This window comes from Mus caroli, chromosome 8 (genome assembly GCF_900094665.2).
Source record: "Mus caroli chromosome 8, CAROLI_EIJ_v1.1, whole genome shotgun sequence".
NCBI lineage: Eukaryota > Metazoa > Chordata > Mammalia > Rodentia > Muridae > Mus > Mus caroli.
Genome location: NC_034577.1, coordinates 57,539,010 through 57,551,311, shown reverse-complemented (window position 1 = coordinate 57,551,311; position 12,302 = coordinate 57,539,010). Strand labels below are relative to the sequence as shown.

General features: G+C 46.0%; 1 protein-coding gene across 1 annotated transcript in view; it reads left to right on the top strand.

Moving 5' to 3' along the window:
* The window catches only part of LOC110300573 (tripartite motif-containing protein 60), a 19,643-nt gene extending 14,748 nt beyond the window's left edge, over positions 1 to 4,895 (top strand). Inside the window, exon 2 of the mRNA XM_021170795.1 lies at positions 1,520 to 4,895. Coding sequence (XP_021026454.1) covers positions 1,776 to 3,176 — 1,401 coding nt within the window. The 5' untranslated portion in view covers positions 1,520 to 1,775 and the 3' untranslated portion in view covers positions 3,177 to 4,895. The remainder of the gene's footprint in view (positions 1 to 1,519) is intronic.
* The last annotated feature ends 7,407 nt before the right edge of the window (positions 4,896 to 12,302 follow it).

Here is a 12,302-nt window from a genome sequence, read left to right as displayed (position 1 = left end):
CCTTACAGTCAGCCTGTGTGTTCCACACCCCCACCCCTACCTTACAGTCAGCCTCTGTGCTTCACACTCCCCACCCCTACCTTACAGTCAGCCTGTGTGCTTCACACTCCCCACCACTACCTTACACTCAGCCTGTGTGCTCCACACCCCCACCCCTACCTTACACTCAGTCTGTGTGTTCTACACTCCCTACCCACACTTGTATTTTACAGCCAACTTGCTGATCATTGGTCTCATTTAATGCACCCAACTTCCTGAATAGAGACTCAAGTCCACAGAGATTCAGTTCATCAGTACCATGTAGCTACTTTGAAAGTAGTGTGGAGTAGAACACTCTTATTAGAGCCCACTCTCTAGTTGGATCTGTTTATGTCATCATAGATAGGATACAATGTTACTCTCCATGTGAAATCCTCCTGGGATGTATTTTGGGAACTCCAACCAATGGAATACAACAGTATTGTATGAAGCATTTCAATATTAAGGTTTTTTGGAGGTTGATTTGTTTTTGTTTTTGCTTTTTTCCTTTTTCTTTTTGTTTTTTTTGTTTTTTTTTTGTTTTTTGTTTTTTTTTGAGACAAGACTTCTCTTTGTAACAGCCCCAGCTGTCCTGGAACTCATTCTGTAGACCAGGCTGGCCTCAAACTCACAGGCATCTGACTGTCTCTGCCTCCCAAGCACTGGGCTTAAAGGTGTCAGTCACCACTGCCCCTACCTGGCTCAGTATTAGTTTTGAAGGCTGTACAGTAATATGTGAGTATACAAAAGGATAATGAGCCCAGTATTTCATCTATACCAGCTAGTATGTCAACCTGTCCGTCTGTCTGTCTGTCTACCTATCTATCTATCTTTAGAGAATGTGTCACGTATCCCAAGCTGGCCTCAAATTCCCTATGTAGTCCAGAATGACCATAAACTGTGAAAGGATTTGGGTTGGTTGGTGATGTACTGCATTATATTTTGTTTTTCTTGGAGACAAATTCTCTCAGTGTAGCCCAGGCTGGCTCCTACCTTGCCATGCCCTTGCCTCAGCCTTCCAAGTGCCAGGATTACAGGTGTCTACCCAGTGTATTCTACGCAGGATCAAATCCAGAGCTTGGTGTGTGCATTTGGAGTCGAGAGAATAACTTTATGGAGTTGGTTTCTCCTCATACCTTTACCTTATTTTGAAGTAGTGTTTTAGCTTGTTTGTGTGTTTGTGAACTCAGAGCCCACATGTGGCTGCCAGAGAACAACTTAGAGATTTGTCCTCCTTCTTTCCATCATGTGCTTCTGTGGAGAGAACTCAGGCTACCATGGTTGGCCTCGAGCTCCTTGACCCACTGTGCCATCTTGCTGGCTCTCCTCTGCATGCTTTGTTGGGCTCATGGCGACTTGAATTTCCAGCTCCAGGGGGATCTGACACTCTGGCTTCCCTAGGCACCTGCACTAATGTTCACTTTCCTACATGTAGACACACACTCACATATAATTTAAAACAATGAAAATAGACTGAAAAATAATTTTTTCTCATCCACAGGAACCCTCCTAGGTCCATTACACCATGTCTGCTTTCTAAACCAAGCTCGTGACCTAACCTCTGAGACAAGCAGAGAATTCTGCTCACCGTCTGAGCTAAGTTAAAGCATTTTGATTGGATGTAAGTGAATACCATCCGAGTACTAGACCAGTGACACCTACAAGGACTTGGAAGGACACAACGGCTCACAGTTCCTTGAGCTCCTGGAAGGCAGGCCCTGCCAAGGAATTTCTCCATTTCATTTCCTCTCAGAGCAATGGACTCCACAGCCCTAAAAATCTTGCAGGACAAATGTATCTGTCACATTTGTTCAGATTTCCTGGAAGACCCAGTGACCAGTAGGTGTGGGCACAACTTCTGTTTTGCCTGCCTCAGTTTGCTCTGGGATGATCTACAAGGCAACATCTTCTGTCCTGTCTGTCAAACTCCCTTTCCACCGAAAAGCTTCAGCAGGAACTACCAGTTCCGTAACATGACTGAAATCATTAGGCTCCTGCAGAAGACACAGAGCAAGAGGAAGAGACAGGAAGAACACACAGTGTGTCCGAAGCATGATCAGCCTCTGGTCTTGTTCTGTGTGAGGGATCGGGATGTCTTATGTACCCAGTGTAGCCTCTCTGTCGAACACCAGGGCCATTACACCTGCCCCATTAAGAAAGCCAGCTCTTATCACAGGAAAGTCCTAGAGAGTGCAATTGCAACTTTAAAGTTCGGAGTGAAACAAGTTGAAGAAAATCTAGCTGTGCAGCACAGAAGAGTTCTTGGACTGAGGGAGGAGGCTGAATATCAAAAAATAGAGATACGTTATGAATTTGGGCAAATCAAACTGTTCCTACAAAGTGAGCATGAGGCGCATCTAAATGACATATCCATGGAGGAGCTGCGGAGTTTCTCAGAACTGAGTGGATATCTTGAGACCCTGTTAGACCATGTTTCCACAGCAAAAGATCTGTTGAAGGAAGTGGAGGCCATACATGAAAGGTCAGATGTCACACTCCTGAGAGCCTACCAAAGGTTGCAAAACTTTAAATCCCCCAAACCGTGGTCATTTAGGACAAAGCAATATGGCCTCAGTCTCCCACCGCAGTATTCTGGCTTGAGCAGAATCATCAAGCAGTTTCAAGCAGATGTGACTTTTGACCTTGACACAGCACACCCTCAGCTGGTTATTTCTGAGGATAGAAAATCTGTGTTTTATAAAGAAGCATGGTCACGTGTGCATGCTAGCCCTCAGAAATTTCACCTCTGGCCAGCTCTCCTGGGATGTAAAGGATTCGACTCTGGTCGACAGTACTGGGAAGTCAAAGTGGGAGACAAGCCCAGATGGACACTGGGTGTGTGTGAAGTCCACTTTTCTGGGGACTGGAGCAGTCAGTCCTCGGGTTACTGGGCAATTGGACGGTATGCTGAGAATAGTTACGTCACCTATGGACCTATAAGAACGGAGTTTCTGCCAGTGGTGCGACCCAGCAAGGTCGGCATATTTTTGGATTATGAATTGGGTGAGCTCTCCTTCTATAATATGAATGACAGGTCTCTTCTCTACACTTTCAGGAATTCTTTTACCAGCACCCTTTGGCCCTATTTCTATACAGGAACAGATTCTGAATCTCTTGAAATCTTAACCCACCCCACCCCAGACACAGGGTCTTACTAAGTTCTAGGCTAATTTAGCCAGCACATTTAAACTAGTAATTAAGCAAGCAAACAAACTACAAAATCCACCACCCACAAGACCCCCAAGTCTTCTAAATTTAACCACTGAAAACCAGACTGTGTTTTTAACTATTATTCCCAGTAACTCTAAGAACATGATGGCTGCCACAAGTGTGACACATGCCTGCCCCATCCTAGCACCCCCAGAGATTTAGGTACCAAGAGTAAGGCAGTCTAGCCAATGTGACCCTGGGATGGCAGCTGAGGTTGTCCTCAGCCTCTGCCTGCACACACACTTCCCCTCATGCCATACACAATAAAAAATGCATATCAGAAAACAGAATATTGGGGAAGAGGCACTGAATTGGCAGTAGTTTAAGGGAGAGCTGCTGCTGCCCTATTTAGGAGACAAACTGAAGATGAACCGGCTTGACCTGTGTGAGTGGACATTTCATTCATTGAAGTAACCACTGTATGTTAAGATAGGAGACCTCATGCACTGTGTGAAGGGTTAGTGACTGAGAAGATGGGTTAGAACAGTCAATAGGAGCTAGGGTGTAGTCACAGGTAGAAGGTATGACTGCCTATGTCCAGGGTCCAATCCTCAGTACTGGGTTGGGAAATCGAACACAAGGTTGCATTTTGTTGGGCTAGGTGGCATCCCAGCCCTCAGGACACTATGTCTAACAACAGACCCTACCTCACACAGGAAGAAAGTGAGGACCAATCCTCAAGGCTGTCCTCTACCCTGAGCATGTACCCTATAGCTTGTCATGTCCATCCTCACGCACATGAACACACACACATCATATAAGCACACCAACAATTTAAAAATGAGAAAAGTGGGGTCTCCAGTCATCTACTTCAGATGGTCCTATCTTGAAAAAAAAAAAGCAAAAACATCAGACAACTAACTCATTTCATAACTTCTGTGAGGCTGACAGGCCCTTGTCTGGTCTGTACAGTTCAACTAGAGCAGCTAGCTAATGAGTCCCAGGTATTCCGGCTCCCGCTTCCCAGCATTGAGAAGACAGATGCATGCTATAATACTTGGGATTTTTATGTGTGTTTTGGGATTGAGTTCTGGTTCGTATGTTTCAAGGCAAGCTCTTTTATAACTGGGCCAGCTCTTAAACATCTGATCCCTTAGCCCATGCAGTGGTGTCGGCCTTAATCCCAGTGCTTCCAAAGCTGAGGTAGAGAGGGATTGTGGGTTACAGAGCAGTCTGGGCTCTATAGCAACATCCTATAAAATACAATACATAAAGTAAAAGCCTGTGTTCCCAGCACTCATGGAGGTAGATCCAATGTTTAAGACTCTTCTCAGACACACAGACAGTTCCAGGCCAGCCAAGGCTACGAGAGACCCAGGCTCAACAAACCAAACGGAACAAACGAATAAACAACAAAGCTCACTTGTAGTTGTTGGGATGAATATTTTGATTCTGTAGTTGGTGACTGAAGTATGGCAGAAAGGGCTTTCCATGGTAAATTAGCTGTACTCACATGAATCCTTCATGTTTCTGTATATATGTAAGACCTTGGTGGGAGAAGCAAACTTATTAAAAAGGATCAACATGCTGGGTGTGGTGGCACACACCTTCAATCCCAGTACCAGGGAGGCAGAGGCAGGTGAATCTCTGTGTCAAAGGCCAGCCTGGTCTACAGAGAACTTTCCAGGCTTGCCAGAAACACAGTGAGACCCTGTCTCAAAAACTAAAAATAAAATTTTAAAAAGTGGCAAACGTGGCAGATTGTTTTCCCTCCACATTTACTTTATAGGTGAAACTGAGAACAGTATTTGGAAGAAGCAGACGGGTGGGACATGGTGCCCTACACTGTCGTATCCACCCCGACCAGCAGGAAAGATGCAACACCACGTTGTCCTTCTTCAAGCAGGTTTATTCAGGAACACTTCACATTGCAATGCAGGAACAGGAATCCCCTGAACAACCCCGGGCGGCGCCTTAAATACCCTACTGACTCCTCCCAATCACCCCAGTCACATAACAGCAGTCCATTGGTTCACAGCAAACCTTGGATATCCAAGGCCTTTACATAAAATGATAGAGTGAAACTGGAAGCCAGTGCCTCCAATCCCTGAGGCAGGAAGATCGGGTGTTCAAGGTCAGTTAGGCTACACAAAATAAAAGGTTTGCACAAACTCTTTCACAACCTTCTAAAACATTTCAGTGTAATTGTCTTAGAGTTTTACTGCTGTGAACAGATACCATGACCAAGACAAGTCTTTTTTTTTTTTAACCTTTTTTTTTTTTTTACACTGCTGATTTTATCCCCCTCCTGGTCCATCCTCTGACTGTTCCACATCCCATACCTCCTCCCTGTCCCCATGAGGATGTCCCCATCTACTGCCAACCCTCACCCCACCAGACCTCCCCACTCCCTGGGACCTCCAGTCTCTTGAGGGTTAGGTGCATCTTCTCTGACTGAACATTTTTCTGCATCAGCTTATAAAAGCTAAAACTGCAAAAAAACACAATGAGCTCATACACTAATTCTGAAGTGCTACCCGGTGGTTGGCCCTGACTCAAGCCATATTAGACATTAACAGTTCATAATGGCATTTAATTGGATGGGATCTATGGGAAGCTTAGAGTTGTGGAATTTCTGCGTGGTGGCGCATGCTTTTAATCCCAGCACTTGGGAGGCAGAGGCAGGTGGATTTCTGAGTTCGTAGCCAGCCTGGTCTACAAAGTGAGTTCCAGGACAACCAGGGGCTATACAGAGAAAACAAAACAAAAAAACCCAAAATCTCATAACATTCAGAACATAACAGGGTATGTGACCCTGCTCTGAGTCAAGTTATTTTGTCTGTATCAATGACTGGCAGGCATATTACAGCAACAATATGAAATAGCTGGCAAGCATGGAACAAAATAGCTACAGCTATGCTAGGGAGGTAGACTTCAACAATGTATGTATCAAAGAAACAAAGGAAGGATTCACAGTGGTAAGCTTGCTTAAGGAGGGTCGGCTGCCTGGAGTCGGGGGTTAAGTATTCAGAGTAAGAGGAATTCCTCCCAATGTGTTGAGGTTTGTTTTACTTTTGGTGGTGGTTGTTTTTTTTTGTTTTTTTTTGTTTTTTTTTTTTTTCCTTCCACACAGTAACTGAAGGGCTTTGTGAGGGGGCACCGAGAACAAAGTGTTCCTGGCCACTACTATAAGCCATATTAAAGAGTGGCCACACTGGGCCTGGTGGCTCAGGCTTGTGATTCTAAACATGCAGGAGGCTGCGACTGTGATATGGGCCAGGAGGGACAGCTAGGGCACTTTCCTATTCTATAGTATAAAGACATGGGGACTGTAGAGATGGCTCAGTGGTTAAAGACACTTGCTGCTCTTGAACGTTCCACGTGTAGCAGCCCACAGCCGACTTTCACTCCAGTGAGCATCAGGTGAACACATGGCACCAGAGTGCTGTGGCTTAGACCCTCAATCTCAGTACTTGGGGGTTGAGGCAGGAGGACTAACTTTAACAGGTCAGTCCGGGGTAAGTGATCAAACTAAATTCCTGGCCAGTTTGGGCCACAGTGATATTGCAAAGGATATCTCGGAAAGATCTTTGCCCTTCGAGGAAGACAATGGACCAGTGAGATGGCTCAGCCGGGAAAGATGCTTGCCATACCAGTCCAAGCCGGAAGACCTGTGTTTGATCTCAAGTGGATGCATATGAAGGTGAAAGGAGAGAACCAACTTCAGAAAAATTGTCCTCTGACACCTCCCCCCATACTTGCGCCATGATTCCTATGCCCAGTGCCGGAGGAGGGTGTAGGGAAGCCAGAGAGAAAATCTCAGTGCTAGATGCTCGAGCTGCACCCCTCCCTCAATCTCCCCATCTACTGGTACTACCTGCGCTTTCTAGGGGCTTCTGTCTCAGAATAAGTTATTGTACTCTAGTGACTTTAAAACAGTCACTTAACACAGAGAATTCTGTTACTCTCTGGAATGTGCTCAGATCTTTAAGTGCCTTGGAAATGTTCAGGATCTCTGCAGACTGTCAATGCTGTCTGCTTCTGCCAGCTGCCTTGCTGCCTTTTTGGAAGAGAGGTCTCCCTCCTTCATAATGCCTGTCCTGGGTCAGTGATCTGTGTTCTGCCTGTGCCTCAGTGGAGCCTAAAGGAAGCCAAATACATTCCCCCAAAGTGACAAGGTAGTGAGTGATTCTAAGGCGGAGGGGGTGAGGGGGTCAGTCAGGCAACCCAGGTGTCCTTGTAGACGGGTGTGATGTTTAAGGACACACTGTGCAGGGGCCCACAGAACTTTCCAGTAAAGGAATGAGGCAAAGGACAGGTGCCTCAGCTGGAGCAAAGAGGTCAATGCTGCCTCAGGAAGGAGAAGGTTGGGGGAGGAGTAGGTATGTGTGTGGGAGGAGTGAGTGGTGAGGAGGAGCAGGAGGGGGAGGAGCATGCGGTGGGGGGTGAGGAGGGTTGGGGTTTAGACTGGGTGGAGGATGAGAAGGGGGGAGAGGATAGGGATTAGAGGACCAGGTACAGAGTCGGAATGGCATCTTGATTTACTTTGTGGAACTGTGAGCCTGGAGATATCAGGCACAGTGCAAACAAGATGCCCATAGCACCCAGTCTGGCTACTGGAAAACAACGCAGCAAGAGAGAAATGTTCAGCGGCTGTTACTGAGGTTTTCAGAAGAAAAACCCATCCTAGATGGGCCCAGCAGGCTAAGCTCCTCTCTAGCCACCTCTTTCCACCATACACAAGTGAAAGCAACCAGGACCGGTGAAGAACAGGGCTGGAGATTGACCCCAGGTGTGGTAGCTCAAGGCTTTAAACTCCAGACTTCGAGGTCATCCCTCTGCTATTAATTTAATTACATAGCCTGGGCATGTAAATGAGTTGGTAGAATGTTGGCTCATTATTCAGGGAGCCCTGAGATGATGTTCAGTAGAACAAGGACCAGGGTTGGGCACAGGAGTGCATAATTAATTGGCCCTCATTGAGGTGTGTCTGCTTGGTTAATCTCAGTCTTGCTTTGTAAGGTCATAACCCCCACCATCTTCACTCTTGAGGGGATCAAATATGGCTCTTGGAAGATGATCATTCATACTCCAGTTATGGTGCAGCCTCACCATCTTGGAAGGTACTGTTCTCATCTGGTGTGGGTAGGAGTGGGGTTTCTGTCTTGTGAGGTTTTGTTCTTCCTCAAATCCAAGGTGACTCAAAGATTTTGATTTACATCTTTAGCCAAAGAGAATGGGACAGACAGATACAGAGTGAAGGGAGAGAAGGTAGCACTGCTTTCTTCATTTCCAGACCTGCGTAGGGAAGGCAAGACGCAAGGGCCTCTACAAAGGCAGTTTTCAAATACTTGTGTTACTATTAGCACTTACACAACTTGTCTGTTGTTGAGAGAGGCTCTCTCTTTGAAGCTCTGGATGGCCTTGAGTCTTGAACTCAGAGAGATCGTCCTGTCTCTGTCTCCTGAAGGCTGGGATTAGTGTGGGCCAATATGCCTGGCTCATGAGTGCTCATGTGCACTCGAGCATGTGCACACACACACTCACACACACACACCAAACAGGGTTTCTCTGTGTAATCCTGGATGCTCCGGAACTTGCTCTGTAGACCGGGCTGGCCTGGAACTCAGAGATCTGCCTGCTTTTCAGTGAGCAGCACTTAGATTTCTTAGAGGAGAGCAGAGATGTAGCTGCATTGGTAAAGGGCTTTGTAGTATGTAAAAGAAGCCCACAGTTTGATTTCCAGCATTGCAGACACCTGCCTGGAATCCCAAGCGTTGGGGTAAGAACACAGCTTCTGGTTTAGATTGAGCTATGAGACCTCTACCAGGTCTCTCTTCCCTGCTCCTTACTCTTCCCACTCCCAGGAAACACTTGTCTGAGTGGAGTTCTCATGCCTTGCATCTTTTGCATAAATGTGGGTGGAAAGCATAGGGCATAGCTTCTGCTGTGACCCTGAGGGGCTGCCCAGAGCAGATTGTTCAAAGTAAGTTTGGAACTGGGGTGAAACGGGAGGCAGAGGCTGAGTTTCCTGTGGCTTTTCTGCATCAAAGGGGAGATCTGCTGTTCGGTGTGGCTATTGACACCTCAATGCTGAAAAGATCTTCATGAAGGTAGAAAGAACTAAAGTCTGTGTTTGGCAACAGCGCTTGGGGGTGCTAGTATTATCAGAGTCATAATGATGCTAATTGATATGGTGCTTATGTCTGAAGTGCCTACATATACTCAGTTCTTCATGACCCAGAACATAGCTGTTCTGGTTGCCTAGTAGCTTGTCCAAGGTCATAAAACCCATAGAATGCCCAAAACATAATTGACCAAAAGTCAAACTCAACAACTTTGGATAGTTAGTGAAGAAACAGATCTGGACACAAAGAATGTTATTTTTGGCAAAAAGAATGTTATTTTCTGTTGCTGTGGTGAACAAAAGCAAGTTGGAGAGGAAAGGGTTCATTTGGCTTATGCTTCCATATCACTGAAGGAAGTCAGGACAGGAACTCATACAGAGCAGGAACCTGGAGGCGGGAGCTGATGCAGAGACCATAGAGGGGTGCTGCTTACTGGCTTGCTTCTCTTGGTTAGCTCAGCCTGCTTTCTTACAGAACTCTGGATCACCAGCCCAGGGAGAGCACCATCCACAATAAACCAGACCCATTTCTTTCTTTTTTTAAATTTATTTATTTAGTATATGTAAGTACACTGTAGCTGTCTTCAGATACCCCAGAAGAGGGCATTAGATGTCATTACAGATGGTTGTGAGCCATCATGTGGTTGCTGGGATTTGAACTTGTGACCTTCAGAAGAGCAATTGGCACTCTTAACCGCTGAGCCATCTCTCCAGCCCTAGACCCATTTCTTAATCAGTAATTAGGAAAACATCCCACAGGCTTGCCTACCACCTGATTTCTTGGAGGCATTTTCTCAGTTGAGACACCATCCTCTCTACAGACTGTAGCTTGTGTTAAGCCTAGCCAGTCACCGATGAGTTACCTTAATTGGATTAAGTGGAACCTGGATGAGTGACCTCTGAAGTGAAGGAGCCAGGTCCTACTGGATTTAACCTTTGAGGCTAGAGCAGTGTGCTTGTTCTCTCTGCCATTAGTGTTGTTTGGTCACTAGTCCTCCCTAGACTCTACTGAGGATGTCTAAACTATCAAGTTGACTAGATGGCACATGCCTGTAATCCCAGCACCCAGACTAGGCTGAGCTACACAAGGGGCAGCACAGAGGGATTCTGTCTCAAGATGTTTTTGTGAAGTGCTAGGAGGCCAAGCACTCTACCTGGGCCTCCAGCCCCAGCACCCTTGTTTCCATGCTTGGAGACTAATTCCACACATGTGGAAGTCAGAGTCAGCAACTTGTGAGAGTCATTTTTTTCCATCATGTGGGTCCTGAGGATTGAACTCAGTCCTGAGGCTCAGAAGCAAGCCTTGTTGGTATTCTTTTCCCATGGGTTATGACATCTTTTGTTATTTTGGTGTCAGAACAAGGTCTCTGCACATGTAGTCCTGACTGGTCTGGAACTCTGTGTGAACACTAGGTTGAACTAGCTTCCATCCTTCTGCCCCTGACTCCTCAGTCCTGATAATACATTTGTGTATTACCACACCCAATGTTTTTTTTTGGGGGGGGAGCAGAGTATCAAGTAGTCTAGGTTGTCCTCAAGTTCAGTAAATAGCCAAGGTTAACTTTGCATTTTCCCCCTCTGAAGCTAAATCCTCCAGGGAGTGACATTTTAATAGTAAACACCTAGGCTGGGCATGGTGACATATTTTTAACACCAGCACTGGGGAGGCAGAGGCCAACTTGGTCTACAAAGCAAGTTCCAGGCAAGCAAGCAAGAGTTAGTGAGACCCTGTCTAAAGGAAAAGAGGAGGAGAATATGAGCAAACACTGAAAGCATTTGTTGGTTCTGTTGTTATCATTGTCTTATCATCATCATTATTGGTTTTTAGTTTAAGACAGGGTTCTCTGTGTAGCCCTGGCTATCCTAAAACTCACTCTGTAGACCAGGCTGGCCTCGAACTCAGAGAATCTCCTGCCTCTGTCTCTCAAGTGCTGGGATTAAAAGCGTGCGCCCCCCATCACCACCACAGTCAGGCAAAACCAGAAACAAATGTGAAAAATGAAAAACACATTTGACATGAAGGTTTTTGTTAGAAAGCAGAGAAGGAGATAAAGGTGAAAGTGATAGGCAGGTTGTCCTCATTTATCCGATTCTGTTTGGCCGGTGTTTGAGATGGCACTTGGTGCTTGCCTTTTTTCCTAGATGTAATTCTGGTTTAGGCTGAACTGCATTTCATCTCTAACATCATTACAACAAAAGCCCCGCCCAGCGGTTCTTGGGTGCAATCCAAGCACTTGGAAGCATTCCTTCCAGTTCAAGGTAAGGCTAGGTTGTATGGATTCACACACGGGTGCCAAAAGATCCAAAATGAGCGCATTATCTTTCAGCCCAGCACTTCAGAGGCAGAGACTGATAATCTCTGTGAATTCAAGTACAGCCTGGTCTACAGAGTAATTTTCAGGATAGTCAGACCTACGTAGTGTGACCCTGTCTTGAAAAGACAAAACAAAACAAATAGACAAAATCATGGGCTAGGCCTAGATATCTGTTTGTAGAGTGTTTGCTTAGCATGATTGGGGCTGTGTCCAATCCCCAGCAGGACTCTGTGATCCCTGCCTGCTGATTTCAGCACTCGGGAGTTAGAGGGAGGGATATTTAACCAAGACCAAGTGGGCAGAGGTACTAGGGCTCAGTATTACAGGCTTGGGAATGGCAGGCTGGGAGGGAAGTGGAATGCCCCTCTGAGCTTAGCGGGATCCAGGTACTGAATGGGACCATCTGAAATAAACTTATTATTTCTTTTCTTTTTTTTTTTTTTTAATAAAGAAATTACTCTTTTACTCAAACTGTGAGTTGCCGGAGTCCAGAAGAGTAGCTGTCCACCAGAGCTGTCATTAGCTGTGCAAAGGACCTTGCTGGCAGCTGGAATTATCCAGTGTAAAACCACAAAGGACTCAAGGCTTTCACCACTCTGGGAAACCCAGGAGACATCAGTGGGGTGACAGCTGTTTCCAGGAGGAACTGTGAGAACTACAGGACAGGTGAGCCTGACTATCCCTAAAGGGCA